At 71.9% G+C, this 17,938-nt stretch overlaps 5 protein-coding genes across 9 annotated transcripts; 3 read left to right on the top strand and 2 right to left on the bottom strand.

Moving 5' to 3' along the window:
• Window positions 1-733: 733 nt before the first annotated feature.
• Window positions 734-5,113, top strand: WAS (WASP actin nucleation promoting factor). The gene is given in 13 exon segments (XM_054808597.1): window positions 734-1,454; window positions 1,718-1,861; window positions 2,346-2,432; window positions 2,860-2,956; window positions 3,042-3,080; window positions 3,184-3,234; window positions 3,309-3,498; window positions 3,611-3,653; window positions 3,751-3,904; window positions 4,301-4,350; window positions 4,352-4,645; window positions 4,748-4,865; window positions 4,957-5,113. Coding segments are annotated over 13 exon segments (1,431 nt in total). The 5' UTR covers window positions 734-1,343; the 3' UTR covers window positions 5,010-5,113.
• A 359-nt stretch (window positions 5,114-5,472) lies between these two features.
• Window positions 5,473-7,938, top strand: SUV39H1 (SUV39H1 histone lysine methyltransferase). Its single transcript, XM_054808604.1, has 6 exons — window positions 5,473-5,514; window positions 5,848-5,993; window positions 6,277-6,933; window positions 7,035-7,181; window positions 7,448-7,577; window positions 7,676-7,938. Exons 1-6 carry the CDS (start codon window positions 5,496-5,498, stop codon window positions 7,813-7,815), a joined length of 1,239 nt encoding a protein of 412 aa, XP_054664579.1. The 5' UTR covers window positions 5,473-5,495; the 3' UTR covers window positions 7,816-7,938.
• WDR13 (WD repeat domain 13) lies at window positions 7,827-11,272 on the bottom strand. The gene is made up of 10 exons (XM_054808603.1): window positions 11,130-11,272; window positions 10,912-10,979; window positions 10,233-10,476; window positions 9,885-9,979; window positions 9,665-9,792; window positions 9,276-9,583; window positions 8,697-8,877; window positions 8,467-8,608; window positions 8,246-8,376; window positions 7,827-8,132 (listed from the first exon to the last, which is right to left on the bottom strand). The coding sequence occupies exons 2-10, from the start codon at window positions 10,950-10,952 to the stop codon at window positions 7,948-7,950; spliced, it is 1,455 nt and encodes a 484-aa protein (XP_054664578.1). The 5' UTR covers window positions 10,953-10,979; window positions 11,130-11,272; the 3' UTR covers window positions 7,827-7,947.
• An 82-nt stretch (window positions 11,273-11,354) lies between these two features.
• TAFAZZIN (tafazzin, phospholipid-lysophospholipid transacylase) lies at window positions 11,355-14,345 on the top strand. 4 transcript variants are annotated; one of them, XM_054808607.1, is made up of 11 exons: window positions 11,355-11,512; window positions 11,769-11,907; window positions 11,999-12,127; window positions 12,742-12,787; window positions 12,893-12,978; window positions 13,082-13,162; window positions 13,372-13,413; window positions 13,530-13,592; window positions 13,768-13,820; window positions 13,894-13,971; window positions 14,121-14,345. In XM_054808607.1, the coding sequence occupies exons 2-11, from the start codon at window positions 11,799-11,801 to the stop codon at window positions 14,172-14,174; spliced, it is 741 nt and encodes a 246-aa protein (XP_054664582.1). In that variant the 5' UTR covers window positions 11,355-11,512; window positions 11,769-11,798; the 3' UTR covers window positions 14,175-14,345. The 4 variants fall into 4 exon arrangements, with proteins under 4 accessions (XP_054664582.1, XP_054664581.1, XP_054664583.1 ...); XM_054808606.1 differs by having other exon boundaries at window positions 11,356-11,512; window positions 14,085-14,345; XM_054808608.1 differs by lacking the exon at window positions 13,530-13,592 and having other exon boundaries at window positions 11,356-11,512; window positions 14,085-14,345.
• A 75-nt stretch (window positions 14,346-14,420) lies between these two features.
• Window positions 14,421-16,446, bottom strand: BCAP31 (B cell receptor associated protein 31). Of its 2 annotated transcripts, none has more exons than XM_054808611.1 (7): window positions 16,230-16,446; window positions 15,705-15,805; window positions 15,445-15,589; window positions 15,196-15,331; window positions 14,981-15,095; window positions 14,782-14,882; window positions 14,421-14,696 (listed from the first exon to the last, which is right to left on the bottom strand). In XM_054808611.1, the coding sequence occupies exons 1-7, from the start codon at window positions 16,319-16,321 to the stop codon at window positions 14,658-14,660; spliced, it is 729 nt and encodes a 242-aa protein (XP_054664586.1). In that variant the 5' UTR covers window positions 16,322-16,446; the 3' UTR covers window positions 14,421-14,657. The 2 variants fall into 2 exon arrangements, with proteins under 2 accessions (XP_054664586.1, XP_054664585.1); XM_054808610.1 differs by having other exon boundaries at window positions 14,981-15,092; window positions 16,230-16,327.
• Between the last annotated feature and the right edge of the window lie 1,492 nt (window positions 16,447-17,938).

The following is a 17,938-nucleotide window of genomic DNA, read 5'->3' on the forward strand; positions in this document are numbered from 1 at the left end:
CCCAGTGCCTCCCCTCTGGGGTTCCGCGTCACCTCGGGGCATCCCAGTATAGACCACTACGAACCAGTACAACGTCCCAGCTGGAAACTCCTGGATCTACGTTGCCTTGGGCCAGACCAGTATGGACCAGGAAGGGTCCGGGGGCCCAACTGGGAGTCCCACGTGTGCGTCGCCTTGGGCCAGAGCAGGATGGACCAGTACGGCATCCCAACTGGGATCGCTGCGGTGACATGGCCCCCGGCCATCCCAGTACGGACCAGTATGGACCAGCGCGGCAGCGCAACTGGGAGCTCTTCACCCGTGTGGCCTTGCGTCCTCCCAGTATGGACCAGTACAGCATCTCACCTGGGATCTCTTCACCCGCGTGGCCTTGCGTCCTCCCAGTACGGACCAGTATGGACCAGTACAGCATCTTGCCCGGGATCTCTTCACCCGCGTGGCCTTGCGTTCTCCCAGTATGGACCAGTATGGACCGGTAGGGCGTCCGGACTGGGATCTTAATGCGCATATGGGTTCTCCCAGTATGGACCACTGCAACCCAGTTGCTGCCCCCCGCCCTGGGTGCCTTCTCGCCCCCCCCCCCCCCTTATTTATTGCCCCCCACCTGCGGGAGGGACCCGGGCGGTGCCGAAAACGTGAATAAAACTGATGCCCGTGATTTGTCTGGGGGCTCCCAGTATGGACTGGAAAGGGACTGGGGAGGGATGGGGGGGGTCTGGTTTGTACTGGGAAGGGACAAGGGCTCCCAGTATGGACTGGGAAGGGGTCGCGGTCTCCGTCGCGGCGTGGGAAGCGGAGGTACCGGGACGCCTGGGTCCCCAGTTCGGGTGGGAGGATGGGAGGGGCCAGTACTGGGATCTTCCCAGTGCCCCCCCCAGTCCCTCCCAGTAATCCCCAGTTTTAGTCCCATCGCTGCCTGCTTTGGCTGAGGCTGCTCCCAGTCCCCCTGGTCCCAGTTCCTCCCAGTTCCCCCCAGTACTTCCCGGTATCCCGTTTCAGCCCCGTCGCTGCCTGTGTTTGCAGAGAGGCTGCTCCCAGTCCCTCCCAGTTCCCCCTCCATCCCTCCCAGTCCCTCCCAGTTCCCCCTCCATCCCTCCCAGTTCCCCCCAGTTCCCCCTCCAAGGGCCCCTCCATCCCTCCCAGTCCCTCCCAGTTCCCCCAGTTCCCCCTCCCAGCCCCGGAGATGACGTCCCCGCCACTTTGGGGCCCTGGGTGCTTCCGGGCGGAAGAGGCCTCTGCGAGGGACCCAGGCGTTCGGGGCGGGGGGGGGACACACACGCACACCCCCAGGCATTCGGGGGGGGCACCCAGGCGTTCGGGGGGGGCACCCAGGAATCCAAGGGATGAGCCGGGGGAGTCGGGGGGGGGCCCCAGGGGCCGACAACGTTCCCTCGAGGCTGCTGCAGCAGCAGGAAAACCTGCAGCTCTTCGAGCTCCTGGGCCGGAAATGTGTGGTGAGGGGCCCGGGGGGCTCTTACGGGCCCGGGGGGGGCTGGAGGGGTCCAGGGAGGGGGGCCCATGGGGTCCTGAGGGGGGGCTTGTGGGGGGCCGGAGGGAACCGGGGGTCCCCGAGGGGGATTTGGGGAGCCCTTGGGGGTCCCGGGAAGGGGATGTGGGGCACCGGGGCTCCTGGGAGGGCCCCGTGGGGAGCTCGAGGGGGGCCGTGGGGTGGTTTGGGGGGGGCTTGGGAGGGACCGTGCCCACGGTGTCCCCGCAGACGGTGGCGACGGCGGTGGTGCAGCTGGTGGTGGCGGAGCCGGGGGGCTCCGGGGGGGCCTGGGCCAAGCGGGGGTGCGGCGTCGCCTGCCTGGTGCGGGACAGCCACCGCCGCTCCTACTTCATCCGCCTCTACTGCCTGGCCGTGAGTGGGGAAAGGGGGGGCCCGGGGGGGCCTGGGGGGTCCCAGGGTTGGGGGGTCCTGGGGGGTGCTGGGGGGTCCCAGGGGCTCCGGGGCTTGGGGGGTTCTGGGGGGTCCCAGGGTCCTAAAGGGAGGCTTGGGGGGTCCCGGGGTTGGGGGGTCCTGAGGGGAGCCCTGGGGTCAGGGGGTCCTGGGGGGTCCCAGGGTTCGGGGGGTCCTGAGGGTCCTGGGGGTTCCCAGGGTTCGGGGGGTCCTGGGGGGTCCCAGGGTCCTGAGGGGTCCTGAGGGTCCTGGGGGGTCCTGAGGGTCCCAGGGTTCAGGGGGTGCTGAGGGGTCCTGAGGGTCCTGGGGTCCTAAGGGGAGCCCTGGGGGGTCCTGGGGGGTCCTGAGGGGTCCCGGGGGGTCGCAGGGTTGGTGGGGGGTCCGGGGGGGTCCCTGCTGATCCCTCCGGGTCGGGTGTCCCCGCGGGGCGGGTGCGGTGGCGCAGGCCGGCAGCCTGTGGTGGGAGCAGGAGCTGCACGGGGAGCTGGGCTACGCCTCGGCCACGCCCTTCTTCCACACCTTCACCTCCCACGTGAGTGGGCGGGGCCCGGGGGTGTGTGGGCGGGGCCCGGGGGTGTGTGGGCGGGGCCCGGGGGTGTGTGGGCGGGGCCCGGGGGTGTGTGGGCGGGGCCCGGGGGTGTGTGGGCGGGGCCGGGACCAGGCGTGTGTGGGCGGGGCCCGGGAGGTGTGGGCGGGGCCCGGGAGGTGTGGGCGGGGCCCGGGGGTGTGTGGGCGGGGCCCGGGGGTGTGTGGGCGGGGCCCGGGGGGGTGTGTGGGCAGGGCCCGGGGGGTGTGTGGGCGGGGCCCGGGATGTGTGGGCGGGGCCCGGGATGTGTGGGCGGGGCCAATGGTGTGTGGGCGGGGCTAGGGCCCGTGGGCGGGGCTTGCTGCCCATGGGCGGGGCAGGCCACCTGTGGGCGGGTCCTGCCTGCGAGGCCGGCCGCTGATTGGCTGCGCAGGAGGGCCGGGCGGGGCTGAACTTCGCGGACGAGGGGGAGGCGGCCGCCTTCGAGGGGCTCGTCCAGGAGCGGCTGCGCCGGCGGCAGCAACGGGCGGGTGAGAGCCCAGACACCCCCCCCCCCCCACCCCCAAGTACGGGGGTGGCCCCCCACCCCCCCCGCTCACCCCCTCTCTCCCCTAGAGAAGCGCCAGCTCCCGCCCCCTCCGCCCCCCGGTGATGGTGAGTTCCCCCGTCGGGGGGGTTTCGGGGGGCGGAGGTTGGGGGGGGGGTACACGAGGGGATGCCGTGGGGTGCGGCACCGACGCCCCGTGTCTCCCCGCAGAGCGCCGCGGGAGTTTGCCCCGGCCCCCCGTCGCCCCCGTCGACGGCAGCGGTGAGTGCTTGCCCCATAGCGGGGGTCCCACGGGCCCCACGGAGAGGTTCTGAGCCAGACCTTGCCCCTCGCAGCTCCCTCGCTCCCGGCGGTGCCCATCGCCAACCCTGACATCACGGTGTCCCGCTACCGGGGGCTGCCCAGCCCCACGGGACCCACGGCGGGACCCACGGCGGGACCCACGGCGAGCCCCACAGCCGGGGAGCAGAAGAAGGGCCGCAAGAAGATCTCCAAGGCTGACATCGGGGCCCCCTCCGGCTTCAAGTGGGTCTTGGGGGGGGGCGGAACGGACCCCTCCATGTGTCAGGGGGCACAGATGGGTCCATCCGTGGGGCAGGCGCCCGGGCGGCCCCTCACCATCCCCCCCCTCCCCCAGGCACGTCAGTCACATTGGCTGGGACCCCAACAACGGCTTCGATGTAGGTGGCCCCTACGTGTCCCCCCCGCCCGCTCACCCCTTCGGCGTGGGGCGATGCCGTGGGGCGACGCCATGGGGTGACGCTGTGGGACGCACAGGTGGCGGCATTGGACCCTGCCCTGCGGGAGCTCTTCGCCCAAGCCGGCATCAGCGAGGCGCAGCTGGCTGACGCCGAGACCTCCCGCCTCATCCACGACTTCATCCAGGGCCAGGGTGGGCTGCAGGCCGTGCGGGAGGAGATGCGCCGGCAGGGTGAGCCCCCCGCCCCCCATGGGCACCTATAGGTGCCACCAACACCCCCCCCCCCAAGGAGGCACGCGGGGCCACGCGGACCTTTTCCACCCAGCCCTGCCTGGATGCTATAGCATCCATATGTCCGTGTGTGTCCCCCCCTGGAATTTAAAGGGCCCTGTGCTCCTGCAGCAGCCTGCTCCATTATAGGATCCATACAGCCCCCCCCCCGTTATAGGGTCCATACAGCCCCCCCCCCGTTATAGGGTCCATACAGCCCCCCCCCATTATAGGATCCATACAGCCCCCCCCCGTTATAGGGTCCATACAGCCCCGTCACCCCCCCCCCCAGGTCTCTGGGGGCGGGGCGCTCATTAAGGCACTAATTAACACTTCTCTCCCCCCCACTCCCCACAGGTCCCCCCCCTCCTCCTCCGCCGGGCCGGGGGGGCACCCCCCCCCCCACCGCCGCCCCCCCTCGCCGCCGGACCCCCCCGCAGCCGCTCGGGGCCGCTGCCCCCACCCCCGGGGGGGCCCCCGCCCCCTCCCCGCAGCGGCCCCCCCGCGGCCCCGCCCTCCCGCCCCATCGCCCCGCCCCCGGCCCGTGGCCACGCCCCCCCGGGGGCCCTGGCGGCCCCGCCTCCTCCCCCCCCGCCCCCCCCGCCACCGCCCCCCCCCGGCCCCGGCCCCGGCCCCGCCGCCCCCCCCACGGGCCGGGGGGCTCTGCTGGACCAGATCCGCCAGGGCGTGACCCTCAACAAGGTCAGTGGGGGCCGGGGGGGGGCGGCCGGGGGGTCCCTGCCGTGGGGCAGCCCTGACCCCCCCCCCCCATTCCCCCCTCCTCCTCCTCCTCCCCCCCCCCAGACCCCCGAGCTCCCCGAGGGCGGCGGCAGCGGCGGCGGCGGCGGCCCCAGCGCGGGGGGGCTGGTGGGGGCCCTGATGGACGTCATGCAGAAGCGCAGCAGAGTCATCCACTCCTCGGGTGAGCGACCCCACGGCGGGGGGGGGAAATTGGGGGGGGGGCACCCCCCCACCCGTGCCCTCCCCCCTGACCCCCCCCCCTTTTCCCGCAGACGAGGCCGAGGACGGCGAGGAGGAAGACGAGGACGACGAGTGGGACGACTGAGCCCCCCCCCAGCCCCGTGTCCCTCCCCCCAAAATGTGGGGGGGTCCCCCCTGCCCAGCCCCCCCCCTCCCCATCCCCGCCCCACGCAAATAAAGCCCACGAGACACGTGAACGGCCGCGCTGGTTAATTAATTACCGCTTTAATGGCTAACGAGCGCTTAAGGGAGGAATCCGGGGAGGGTTGGTTGGGCGGGGGCGGCTCCCGCAGCCCGAGCCGGGGCCGGTGGAGAAATGAGTGGAAAAAAGCGGTTTTCGGGTCAAACGCCCCGCGCGCGCGGGGGCTGCCGGGAACATGCAAATGAGGTGGCGCCGTTGACCAATGGGAGGAAAGAGTGGGTGGGGAGGGAGGGAGAGGAGGCTCCGCCCCACGCCGCGCGCTGCCCGCCGGGCGGAAGTGAAGAAGAAGAAGTTAAAAAAAAAAAAAAAAAAAAAAAAGAGGAAAAGGAAGAGAGGGGGGAAAAAAAAAAAAAAATTAGGCAGCAGAAAATGGCGGAAAATTTAAAAGGTGCGCGCGAGCGGGGGCGCGCGGGGCGGCAGGAGCCGCTGCGGCGGGGGCGGTTTAACGGCCGCGGGCAGCGCGCGCCGCTTCCCGCTCTTTTCTGAGGGGGCGCGCGGCGACCGTTGGCGGCGGCAACGCCGGTGGGGGGGGGGTGGTGGGGGGGTCCGGACCGGGGCCCTGGGCGCTGGAGGGGGGGGGGGGGGTGGGTGTGTGTGGTGTCCGGTGCCGGGGAGCGGGATCGGTGCTGGGCAGGGTCCGGTTCCCCGGGAGGCTCCGGTTCCCCGCCGCCGGTATCCTCACACCGCCCCCCCCGCCCGCCCGCCCGCCCGCCCGCCCCAGGCTGCTCCGTCTGCTGCAAGTCGTCGTGGTCGCGGCTGCAGGACCTGTGCCGGCTGGAGCGGGTGCGGTGCCGGGCGCTGGGCGTCACCCGCCGCAACCTGGGGGACTTCGAGGTGGAGTACCTCTGCGACTACAAGCGTGTGCGGGTGAGTGCGGGGGGGGCGGCCCCGGGGAGCGGGGGATCCGTGTGAGGCCCCTCACGGGCCCTGCGTGTCGCCCGGGGTGACCCTTTAACATCGCCGGCTCCCCCCAGCCTTGTGAGACTCCACGAGGTTCCCCGTCACCCCGGGCTTCCCCTGAAGCCCCCCGGACGCCGGGGGTTTCCCTCCCCCCCCCCCCCAGCCCCAGGAGACCCCCTGGGTGCTCCCCCTGACCCAGGGAGCCCCCCCCCGCCCCAGCGCCCTGCTGCCTGTTCCCCCCGCCCCGCAGGACGAGGAGTACTACCTGGTGAAGTGGCGGGGGTACCCCGAGGCTGCCAACACCTGGGAGCCCCGCAAGAACCTGCGGTGCCGCGGGCTGCTGAAGCAGCTGCACCAGGACCTGGCCCGTGCCCCGGGGGGGCCGGTGCGCCCCGGCCCGCGGGGGCTGCCTGCCCGCGCCGCCTCCTACCTGGTGCAGAAGGCGGAGCAGCGCCGGGCCCTGCGGTGCTGGGAGCGGCTCCTCAACAGCACCCGCAGCCACCGGGGCCGCATCGCCGTGGAGAACGAGGTGGACTTGCACGGGCCCCCCCGGGACTTCGTCTACATCAACGAGTACAAGGTGGGGGCCGGCATCAGCCTGACGCCGGTGGCGGTGGGCTGCGAGTGCCGCGACTGCCTGGCGGAGGCGGCGGGCGGCTGCTGCCCCGGGGCCTCCCGCAACAAGTTCGCCTACAACGAGGCGGGGCAGGTGCGCATCCGAGCGGGGCTGCCCATCTACGAGTGCAACTCGCGGTGCCGCTGCGGCGCCGACTGCCCCAACCGCGTGGTGCAGAAGGGCATCCGCTATGACCTCTGCATCTTCCGTACCGGCAATGGCCGCGGCTGGGGCGTCCGCACCCTCGAGCGGATCCGCAAGAACAGCTTCGTCATGGAGTACGTGGGCGAGGTGAGAACTCGGCGTGATGACGCGGGGGCGTGATGACGCGGGGGCGTGATGACGCGGGGGCGTGACGATGCGGGGGCGTCACGGCGCGGCCCTGCCCTCAGATCATCACGTCGGAGGAGGCAGAGCGCCGGGGGCAAGTGTATGACCGCCAGGGAGCCACTTACCTCTTCGACCTGGACTACGTGGAGGACGTGTACACCGTGGACGCTGCCCACTACGGCAACATCTCCCACTTCGTCAACCACAGCGTGAGTGGGTGGGGCCCGGGGGGGCGGGGCCTGCTGGGGCCCCGCCCACCGTGGGATACACGGGGGTCTCAGTGGCGATGAGTGGGCGGGGCCTGGGAACAGCCATCAATGGGGGTGTGGGCGGGGCTTCAGGCGGGGGGGGGTGCCCTGCAGCACCGCCCACTGTGGGAACAACACCGACTTTTGGGCTGGTGTGAGGGGGCGGGGCTTGCCGGGGCCACACCCCACAGCCACCCACACCCCCACCCACCCCCCCCCCCCTGCAGTGCGACCCCAACCTGCAGGTCTACAACGTCTTCATCGAGAACCTGGACGAGCGGCTGCCGCGCATCGCCCTCTTCGCCACCCGCCCCATCCGCGCCGGCGAGGAGCTCACCTTCGACTACAACATGCACGGTACCGCTCCCCCCCCCCCCCCCCCATCCCAGTGCAGCGGGGACGGCGGGGCGCCGGCATCCCCTCACCCCCCTCCCCGTTTTCCCCCTCCCTCCCAGTGGACCCGGTGGACGCCGAGAGCACCCGCATGGACTCCAACTTCGGGCTGGCGGGGGGGGGCCTGGGGGGCTCCCCCCGGGCCCGGGGCCGTATCGAGTGCAAGTGCGGGGCCGCCGCCTGCCGCAAATACCTCTTCTGAGCCACGCGGCGCCGGGTGCAAACACGCTTGTTGAACGCAGCGGGGGTTCCGTGCGGTGCCGGAGGGGGGGATGGACACACACACACACGGGGGCGGGCAGGGGCGCGGGGGGAGCGGGCGGTGGGGGGGACGTCAGGCGTGCTGGCGGCGCCAGACGATGACGGTGCCGGCGGCGTCGCTGGAGGCCAGCAGGCTCTCGTCGCAGTTGAAGGCGACGGCCAGCACGGCCCCGCCGTGGCCCTGCAGCGTGTTGACGGTGGCCCGCGCCGTGCGCCCCACGTCGAAGAAGTGCACGCAGGCGTCCTCGCTGCCCGTCACTGCGGGGACAGGGAGAGGGGCGCTGGGGAGGGTTGGGGGGGGGGACACACACGACGCTGTGCGCCCCGCTGCCCCCCTCCTCCAGGCAGATGCCCCCTGCAGCCCCACGTACCGACGCAGGCGCCCTGCCGGAAGGACATGAGGGGGCAGAAGCAGCTGCGCAGGGGCTGTTCCCGGTGCCGCGTGGGGAAGCTGCGCCGCAGCCGCAGCCCCGGCGCCCCCGAGCCCTCCTCCTCCACCACCCTGGGGGGACAGAAGGGGGGGTGGGTGGGGTGAGAGCGCTGCGGCCACCCCCACACCCCCCCCGTCTCCCCGCGGACCCCCCCACTGCACCGGAAGAGCAGCAGGCGGTCGGGGCAGGCGTTGACCAGCAGGGACGGGTCGGGGGCCTCGCGGCTCGCCCAGGCCCGCGCCGACAGCGAGGTGATGGAGCCGCCCGCCTGCACCACCACACGCGACGCCTTCGTCAGCCGCCCTGGGGGGGGACAAGGAGGGGGGGGGTGTCAGCACCACGCGCAGCTGCACAGCACCCCCCCCCCCCCCCCCCCATCCTGCCCCCGTACCGGTGCCGGGGTCGCAGAGGAAGGAGGAGACGGAGCCGCGGTCGTCGCCGGCCCAGAGAACGCGGCCGGGGGCGTCGAAGCAGAGCGCCAGCACCCGCCCGGGCAGTCGCCCTGCGCCGCCCCGCGCCGCCTTCCCCGTCGAGATGTTCACCACGCGCACCATGTGCCGGGCACTGCCCACCTGTGGGGCAGCGGGGGGGGTGGGACGGCCCCTGGGGGGGGGGGATGCGCCCCCCCCCCCCCCAACCTGCCCCTCCAGGTGCTCATGGGGGACCGAGCCCAAGGGACACGTGTAGGATGGGGTGCTGGGGCACAGAGGGGGCTGGGGGGGGGATCCTGGGGGGGGGTCGTGGGGGCTGCGAGGGGCCTGGAGGGGGCCATAGAGGGGCGTGGGGGGGCTGCAGGGGGGTCCTGGGGAGCCATAGGGGGTCGCAGAGGGGTCTGGGGGGGCCATAGGGGTACGTACGGGGGTTCAGTGAGCACAGTGAGGTGGCCAGGACAAGAAGGGGGGGACCCAGGATGCCCCAGGGGACGTGGGGGGGACGGGGACGTGCAGGGGGGTCCCGGGGCGCCACTGACCACGGTGAGGTTGTTGTTGAGCGGCTGGAAGGCGCAGCAGAGCAGGGCGGCGCCGTCGGGGTCGGGCACGCGGCGGATGCAGCGCCCGTCGGCAGGCGCCCAGAGCCGCAGGGTGCCGTCCAGGGAGGCCGACACCAGGACGTCGTTGGAGAGGGACCAGGCGAAGTCGGCCACGCCGCCCCCGTGGCCCCGCAGCACCCTCAGCACCGCCGGCGGCCCCGGCGCCAGCCGGCACACCGAGATGGTGCCGTCCAGCGAGCAGCAGGCCAGCAGGTGCCGGTCGTCGTGCGCGAACTGCACCTTCGGCACTGCCCGGCCACAGGCGCCCGTCAGTGCCGGCTGCCGCGAGGGGAACCCGCCCCCCCGGCCCCCACCCCCTCCCCGGTTACCCGCGCTGTCGGTGTGCTGGTCAAAGACGTGGTAGACGCCGGCGAAGGCGTAGTTCTCGCTCAGCGTCGTGTCACCGGCCATGGCGCGGCTCGCCTCTGCCAACGGCGTCGGCACCACCCCAGGGGGGCTGTGGACAGACCCGGGTGTTTGGGTGTCAGCACCCTAACTGCCCGTCCCCCCCCAGCACCCGCTGACCCCAGGGGACCCAGGTGTGCTCACCGCTCGTCGGGGGCCCCACGGGGCACCCCGGGGTGGGAGCCGCGGCTCAGGGAGCGCCGGTGTCCCCGGGCCACCCGCGGGTCCTCCTCGAAGTCCTGGGGGAAGGACGTGGCTGTGAGGGCCCCCGCACCCAGTGGGGATCCCAGAGGGGTGCTGGGACCCCACAATCCCCCAAACCAGGTGCTGGGACCCCACTGCATGCCCCCCCCCCGCCCCGAAACATGCGCTGCAGCCCTGTGAATGGGTGCTGAGACCCCACAGCACCCCCAGGAGGGGTGCCATGACCCCACGGGTGTCCCCCCACTTCCCGGGAAGGGCTCGCAGCCCCTGCCCCTCCCGTGGCCATACCTCCATGCGGTCGAGGGTGGTGCGGCTGGCGCGGAGAGCGCTGCTGCTGTGGGCACGGCAGCTGCTCTGCTCAGAGAGGGCCCCGTAACGCTGGGCCAGCAGACGGGTGCGCACCCGCAGGTACCAGCGCCGGGTGCCCCCCTCCAGTGCCCCCCCCTGCGCTTGCTCCCGCAGCAGCTGGCTGCGGCGCCGCACGTACTGCGTCCGGAACTGGGGCCAGCGGGGTGTGCGGTAGGCCGCGTACCTGGGGACATGGCAGCGGGGGGTGGGGGGGGCTCTCATGCCTGTGGCAGCTGGCACGTCATGCTACGGGGGGGGGGAGAGGGGGGAGGCAGGTGGCACTGGGGGGGGGGGGTAGATGTACGCATGTGTCAGGGGCCCAGGTAGCAGGATCCCCCCCCCAAAGGCACCCAGGTAGCAGGATCCCCCCCAAAAAGGGACTAGATATCAGGATTCCCCCCACAAAAGGCACCCAGGTACCAGGGTGTCCTCCCTGACAGGCACCCAGGTATAGGGATCCCCCCCACAAAAGGCACCCAGGTACCAGGGTGTCCTTCCTGACAGGGACCCGGGTGCCCGGGTTGTGTCGTGTGTGTCCCCCTCCCCATGGGACCAGGCCCCCCCCTCCTCTCCAGCCCCCTCCCGCGAAGGGCTCAGGCGTCGGGACCCCCGGGCTCACCTGGCATCCACGGCGAGCACCTGCTGCCAGACGGCGGCCATGGCGGCGGCGGCCGCCCCGGGGGGGCCCTGCGGGGAGAGCGGGGCGGGAGGGGGGAGCGGGGTGAGCCTGGGCCCGGGGGCCGCTGTCAGCCGGGCGGGGCGGGGCGGGGGCGGGCCCGGCGGCGGGGGGGGGGGGGGGTGGTGGTGGTGTCCCTGCAGGGACCCGGGCGGCGGTACCTGCCCGTCCCGCTCCGTCTCCGTGTCCCGCGGCCGCCGGGTCCCCCGCAGGGCCGGGCAGGGCCGGGCCGGGGCGGGGCGGCCGGGGGGGGCCGGGGCCGGGCGCGCTCCCCGCCCCTCCGAAATGGCGGCCGCCTCCTCACGTCAAAATGGCGCCGGGCGTCGCCCTGGTGACGGCGCGCGCGGCGGCGGTGGGCGGGGCCCGCGCGGGGATTGGCAGCGTCCGCAAAGGGGGCGGGGCGGGGCCGCTCCTCTATGGTGCGCCCGTCTTCCTAGCTCTCCCTAGTTCCCGGCCGTTCTGCCCGGCGCCGCTCGCCTGCCCTGGGTCCTCCCGCCCGCCGCGTTTACGACCTGACGCTGCGCTTGACGGCAGCCTTCCTTCGGTTAGTGCTAGTGGGTGGACGGGCGAGCTGGGGACGTCTCGCTTGACGGCAGAGGGACGCTTTTGCTGCGCGACCTTTGCGACGCTCGGCGGGGCGGCCGGCGCTCTTTACGGCAGAAGGCGGCTGTGGGGGGGGTGTGTGACTGCCGGGGGCTCCGGGGCAGCGGCGGGGCCGGGGAGGGGGGGGAGCTCCGGGGCCGCCCCGGCCCTCAGGGACACCCCCCCCCCATCCCCACCGTCTCCACCCCGTTCCCCAGGCGCCGTCCCGGGCTATCCGCGATGGCAGCATGCCGCTGGAGGTGAGGTGGCCTTTCCCCGCGGGGCCGCCGCTGCCCTGGGCCCTGGCCAGCCGCCTGGTCACCGGCCTGGTGGGCACCTACAGCTGCGTCTGGACCCGTGAGTGCCTGCCGGGGGGGCGCGGGGAACGGGACGGGACACGGGGCGGCTCTCCTTGGCTCCAGCCCCGTGTCTCCCCTCCCCGCCCCAGGGTACCTGAACCGGCTGCGGGTGCACAACGCCGAGGTGCTGCACGAACTGGTGGAGCGCCGGGGGCCCCGCACCCCCCTCCTCACCCTCTCCAACCACCAGTCCTGCATGGATGACCCCCACCTCTGGGGTGGGGCTGGGTGCTGGGGGGGTCCCCGGGGGGTCCCAAGGGGGCCCAAGGGTGCTGGGGGGGACCAGGGTGCGGGAGGGTCCCCAGGGGGTCCCAACGATTCTGGGGGGGGGGGGAGGGGGTCCCAAGGGTGCGGGAGGGTCCCCAAGGGTGCTGGGGTGGGGGGGGAAGGGTGCAGGGGGGTCCCAAGGGTGCGGGGGGGGGGTGCAGTGTCCCCAGGGGGTCCCAAGGGTGCTGGGGGGGGGGGGCAGGGTGTGTGGGGGTGCTGGGGGGGGGCGAGGGTGCAGGAGGGTCCCCAGGGTGTCCCAATGATTCTGGGGGGGGAAGGGGGTCCCAAGGGTGCGGGAGGGTCCCCAAGGGTGCTGGGGTGGGGGGTAGGGTGCAGGAGGGTCCCCAAGGGTGCTGGGGGGGGGTGAGGGTGCAGGAGGGTCCCCAGGGTGTCCCAATGATTCTGGGGGGGGGGGAGGGGGGTCCCAAGGGCGCAGGGGGGTCCCCGGGGGGTCCCAAGGGTGCTGGGGGGTGGGCAGGGTGTGTGGGGGTGCTGGGGGGGGTCCCTGTGGGTCCCTGGCCAGTCTGGGGGTGCTCCCGTGACCCCCGCTGCTTCCCTCGCCCAGGTTCCCTGAAGCTGCGGCACGTCTGGAGCCTGCACAAGATGCGGTGGTGAGGGGGGGGGCGGGGGGGGTTCGGGGGGGTCCTGGGGAGCCCCCTCCCTGCTCACCCCCCCTCCCACCCGCCCCCCCCCCCCCCCCCCCCCCCCCCCCCCAGGACCCCCACAGCCGCCGACATTTGCTTCACCCGGGAGCTGCACTCGCGTTTCTTCAGCCTGGGCCGCTGCGTCCCCGTCTGCCGGGGTGAGCGGGATCCCCGTCCCTCGCTGGGGACGTCCCAGTTTGTACTGGGGCCGGTCCCAGTCCGTACTGGAGGGATCCCAGCACGCTGAACTGGTGTCCCCAGGGGACGGCGTGTACCAGCGAGGGATGGATTTCATCCTGGAGAAGCTCAACCAGGGGGACTGGGTGCACGTCTTCCCCGAGGGTACTGGGAGAACTGGGGGGGGCTCCGCAGGGACCGGGGCTGGGGGAGGTGTGTTTAACGAGGGCACTGGGAGGAACTGGTGGCACTGGGAGGAACTGGGAGGCTGGGGGAGCATTCTGCTTTCTTTTCCAGATGGGGGGGACGGGATGCACAGACCCTTGGGGGGTCTCCTGTGCTTCCCCCCCCCCCACATCCCCGTGTCCCCACAGGCAAAGTGAACATGGGGCAGGAATTCGTGCGCTTCAAGTGGGGTGAGCCCCCCAACTGCCCCCCCCATTTCCCAACTGTCCCCGCCCTTCACTGCCCCCCCCAAGGGCCACCCAGCCCCCCCCCCCAAACCAGCCACCTTGTTCCCCCCCCTCCGCAGGCATCGGGCGTCTCCTGGCCGAGTGCCGCCTCGACCCCGTCATCCTGCCCCTCTGGCACGGGGGTGAGCGGGGTTTGGGGGGGGGGGGGGCAGCAGGAGGTTTGGGGGGGGCAGCAGGAGATTTGGGGGGGCGTGGGATGGGGGATGCGGGGGGGGGTGCGTCGGGAGGGCGGGGGTCCCGCGGCGGGGCCTTTCCCACTGTTAGGCTGCGCAGGCGCCCGCTGACCCCCCCCGCCAGGCATGAACGACGTCCTGCCCAACGCCCCCCCGTACGTGCCCCGCGTGGGGCAGGTGAGTGGAGCTGTGGGGCGGGCTGTGGGGCGCGCTGTGGGGCGCGCTGTGGGGTACTGACGCTGTCCCGCAGCGGATCACTGTGGTCGTGGGGCGACCGTTCAGCGTCCGGCCTCTCCTGGAGCGGCTGCGGGCCGAGGGCACGTCAACGGTGAGTGTGTGTGTGTGTGGGGGGGCTCTGCCCCACGGCTCTGCCCCACGGCTCTGTGGGGCCCACGTTCCCTGGCCCCGGCCCCACGGCTCTGCGCCCCCCCGCCCCCCCAGGTGGAAATGCGGAAGGCGCTGACGGATTTCGTGCAGAGGGAGTTTGAAGTGCTGCGGGGTCAGGCCCGCACCCTGCACCCCACCCCATAACACGTGGGGCACCCCCACGGATCGACAACCGCACTGCCCTGCCCCACGGCGCGCCCGGCCCCACGGCCCCGTTGGGGTGCCGGCGGAAGGACGGACGGACGGACGGACCAGCCGCCCCCCTCCGTGCTCCCAGCTCCCGCGCATGGTGCCAATAAAAGGTGGTGGAGCCTCCGTGGTCTCTGGAAGTGGGTGGGGGGGGGGGGGGGGGCACCCTGGGGGGCAGGGGGGGGACGGAGACGAGCCCGGCCTGATCCCACGCGTTTATTGAAGCGGAAGCTGGGGGGGGGGGGAGGCGGCATTGCCCTGGAAGGGGCAAAGCGGGGGCTCAGTCTTCTCCCCCCCGCCAAAAATGGGACTCGGCCCCCACCCCCCCAGAGTGCTGCCACAGAGCAGGGGGTCCCCAAATGTGTGTGGGGGGGAGGTGGCCGCGTCCTGCTGCCCCCCCACTCTGGCTGGGGGTGGGCAGGGCTGTGGCCTCCTCCGTCACTCCTCCTTCTTGTCCCGGGGGCCGTCGTGGGCTGCCTGGGGGGGGGCGGGAAGGCGCGTGCGGGTACGTTAGGGGGTGCGGGGGGTACAGGACCCCAATCACCCCCCCTTCTCCCCGTACCTGCAGGCGGGCGTGCTGGTCCAGCAGCCGGTCGTACTCCCGCGTCAGCCCCTCGGCCTGGCGCCGCATGGCCTGCACCTCGTTCTCCGCCTTCTCCAGAGCTGCAAGGGGGGGGGGGGGGGGTTTGCGTGTGTCAGGGTCACCCCAAAACCCACCCCCCCCCCATGCCCCCCCTCCACCCCATCCCTGCCCCCCGTACTGCGCTTGCTGGCCGCCAGCTCCTCTTTCAGCTTCTCCACCTTGGCCTTGAGGGTCTTGTTCTCGTCGCGCGAGGGGGACGCGCCGTCCCCGTCGCCCCCCGTCTCCTGCAGCTGCTGGGAACGCGCACGCCGGGGGTGGGGGCACGTCAGGGCCTGAGGCGCCTTGGGGGGGTGGGGGAGTGGGGGGTGCCCCCTTCTTCCCATCCCCCGATACCTTCCGCAAGGCGTCGTTGTCCTCCATGTAGCGGCGGGCGGCCTGGCTGGCGCCTTCCGCCTGTTTGCGAAAAGCCTCGCTGGAGGCGCCCAGCACGGCCTGCTGCGAGATGAGGGTGACCAGGCGGCGCAGGAGGCTGCGGGAAGAACGGTGAGCCGGGCCCCGCGACCGCTCCCCCCTTTAGGTGTCTGCACCCTCCTCCCCCCCCCCCCAAAAAAAAAAACCCCAACCAAACCCCAAACCACTGACAAGGAGAGCAGGAGGGCAAAGCCGGCCAGGTAGAGGTTGCGCTGGGCCCGGAAAAGCTTCATGTGGAAATGCTCGAGGGCGCCGGGGCTGCTCTGCAGGGCCACCCGCTCCGTCACGTCGTACTTGCGGGTCTCCCGCAGCGCGTCTGGGGGAAGGAGGTGTCACTGGGGGGGGGGGGGGGGAGAAAGGGGGGGGGCGGGCAGCCCGGCTTCCCCACCCCGAGACCCCCCTCCGGGGGCGGGGGTGGTGCCAGCACCCACCAAAGAGCAGGAGCACGAGGATGACGATGAGGACGACGAAGACGGTGTTGCCGTAGGCCACGGCCAGGCCCACCAGCCGCGACTTGAAGATCTTCTGCCATCTGGGGGAACGGAGGACGTGGACGGGAGGTGGGAACCAACCCCCAGGTCCCCCCCTCTCCCACCCCCCTGGGACCTCCAACCCCCAGGACACCCCCTCAGGCCTCCCCCACCCCTGGCCCCCTCCTCAGCCCCAGGCCCCCTCTCTCTCCCTCAGGACACCCCCCCTACCCCCAGGACACCCCTTCAGGACCCTCAGCCCCCCAGGGACCCCCCCCTCAGCCCCAGGCCCCCTCTCCCACCCCTAGGACACCCTCTCAGGCCTCCCCCCACCCCCCGGGACCCCTCCTCAGCCCCAGGCCCCCTCTCTCTCCCTTAGGCCCCCCCACCCCCAGGACACCCCTTCAGGACCCTCAGCTCCCCAGGACCCATCTCCCACCCCCAGGATCCCCCTCAGCCCCCCAGGGCCCCCCCCCGCCCCCCAACCTGGCAGCCGAGACGAAGGGGACGCAGAGCAGGAGGACGAGGAAGACCTCGGCGTAAAGGAAAGTGGCGACCGCCGTCCACTGCAGGCTCATGGTGGCCTGGGGGGGGGGGGGGCACAGAGAGCGGCGATGGGGACCCCGGGACCCCCCCGGACCGCCCCTGCCGCGGCCTCGCCCCTCTCACCGCCACCACCGCCCCCGCCTCTAACCGGAAGCCCGGAAAGGGAAGTCCCGCCTACGCCTGGGCGCCAACGCCCAATCAGAGAGTCCGGAATGTGCCGGCACGCCCACTCTCGCCATTCCGGCGCGTAGCGAGGCGGAAGAAGAAGGCATGGCCGCTTCCGGTCGTGGCCGCCATCTTCCCTCCCGCTCGGAGAGGGGGGCGCCGCTATCGCTGGGTCTGTCATGGCCGCGGCGGCCCCGGAGGGGGGCGGTGGGGGCTGAGGGGACCCGGGGGAGGGGACGACACGACACCAGACCCTGTGAGGAGAGCTGGAGTCCCGCTAGGCCGGGGCATGCCGGGAATCGTAGTCCTCCGGGGTGCTGCGGGTGGGGTCGCGCGGGGCACGCCGGGAGCTGTAGTTCTGCGTGCCGCGGGGCACGCCGGGAGCTGTAGTTCTGCGTGCCGCGGGGCACGCCGGGAGCTGTAGTCCTCAGGCCGGGCGGCCTGTCCACCATGTTGGCCTGTGGCAATGGGCCCAAGGCGTTGGGACGGCGGCGGAGGGGCGGCGGAGGGCTGCTGCGCTCCTCGTCCTGACGCTGTGACACACAAAGTTGTGGTAAAAGAGTTGCCGTTTATAAAATCCAACACCTGAGACTCCGCTGCCGGAGACCTAGGGTCAGGCATGGAGAAGCTTTGATGAAACCGAGCGAAGCGCCGCAACGACGGAACCAGAACCGGCTTCGGTAAACCGGCGGCCGGCAGCTTCCTCCCAGCTCGACGCCTTTAACGCACGGACCGTGCCGGCTACGCCAGCCGCAACCACCCACCGGCGCGCGCCATCACTCCTGCCCTGAGGGACGGTTGTGAGAGATGGAGCCTGACGTCACAGACTAAACGAACTCAACAGACATTGTAGAGGGATGGCCTGTAGGCTACGGGAATGATATCTGTGTCTCTGTGTGTATGTACATATACATGTGTGTGTGTGTGTGTATATATATATGTAACAACAGGGAAAGCGCCGGTGATTAATTGGAAGTGTAGGGACTGGGCGTGACATAGATGGTATAGAATAAGGGGTAGATAACGGCTGGTTTCAGCTAGGATAAGAGTTAATTTTCACTGGAAGCCAGGACAGGACACAGCCAGGACAGGTGACCCAAACTAGCCAAAGCGGGTATTCCATACCATTATGATGTTATGCTCAGCGTAAAAGAGGCAAGTTGGGAAGGGGCGGCATGGCTTCAGGATGGTCTGTGTGTGTGGTTGTGTTGGGTTTGCGTGGCAGGGTTTTGGGAGCCGGGGGGGCTACAGGGGTGGCTTCTGTGAGAAGCTGCCAGAAGCTTCCCCTGTGTCTGACAGAGCCAATGCCAGCCGGCTCCAAGACGGACCCGCCGCTGGCCAAGGCCAAGCCAATCAGCGCCTCTGTGATACCATAGTTAAGAAGGAAAAAAAACAGTTAGAAAGGGAGCTTTTGCAGCCGGAGAGAGGAGGGAGAAGACTTAAGAAACTTTTCAGACACCAAGGCCAGTGCAGAAGGAGGGGGA

This window comes from Grus americana, chromosome 38, assembly GCF_028858705.1.
Source record: "Grus americana isolate bGruAme1 chromosome 38, bGruAme1.mat, whole genome shotgun sequence".
NCBI classification, from domain to species: Eukaryota; Metazoa; Chordata; class Aves; order Gruiformes; family Gruidae; genus Grus; species Grus americana.

What these genes read in the sequence shown, in the direction of transcription:
- BCAP31 (XM_054808611.1), bottom strand. Translation starts at nt 16,321, where the DNA reads ATGAGCCTGCAGTGGACGGCGGTCGCCACTTTCCTTTACGCCGAGGTC. An exon ending in TTTGCCCTCCTGCTCTCCTT is followed by an intron (nt 15,332 to 15,444) that starts GTCAGTGGTTTG and finishes TTCTTCCCGCAG; the next exon opens with CCTCCTGCGCCGCCTGGTCA. An exon ending in ACAACGACGCCTTGCGGAAG is followed by an intron (nt 15,096 to 15,195) that starts GTATCGGGGGAT and finishes GCGCGTTCCCAG; the next exon opens with CAGCTGCAGGAGACGGGGGG.
- WDR13 (XM_054808603.1), bottom strand. Translation starts at nt 10,952, where the DNA reads ATGGCCGCCGTCTGGCAGCAGGTGCTCGCCGTGGATGCCAG. An exon ending in TCAACAACAACCTCACCGTG is followed by an intron (nt 8,878 to 9,275) that starts GTCAGTGGCGCC and finishes GCTGCCCCACAG; the next exon opens with GTGGGCAGTGCCCGGCACAT. An exon ending in CCTCTGCGACCCCGGCACCG is followed by an intron (nt 8,609 to 8,696) that starts GTACGGGGGCAG and finishes GTCCCCCCCCAG; the next exon opens with GGCGGCTGACGAAGGCGTCG.
- TAFAZZIN (XM_054808606.1), top strand. Translation starts at nt 11,799, where the DNA reads ATGCCGCTGGAGGTGAGGTGGCCTTTCCCCGCGGGGCCGCCGCTGCCC. An exon ending in GGTGCACGTCTTCCCCGAGG is followed by an intron (nt 13,163 to 13,371) that starts GTACTGGGAGAA and finishes GTGTCCCCACAG; the next exon opens with GCAAAGTGAACATGGGGCAG. An exon ending in CCTGCCCCTCTGGCACGGGG is followed by an intron (nt 13,593 to 13,767) that starts GTGAGCGGGGTT and finishes CCCCCCCGCCAG; the next exon opens with GCATGAACGACGTCCTGCCC.
- SUV39H1 (XM_054808604.1), top strand. An exon ending in GCGACTACAAGCGTGTGCGG is followed by an intron (nt 5,994 to 6,276) that starts GTGAGTGCGGGG and finishes CCCGCCCCGCAG; the next exon opens with GACGAGGAGTACTACCTGGT. An exon ending in CTTCGACTACAACATGCACG is followed by an intron (nt 7,578 to 7,675) that starts GTACCGCTCCCC and finishes CCTCCCTCCCAG; the next exon opens with TGGACCCGGTGGACGCCGAG.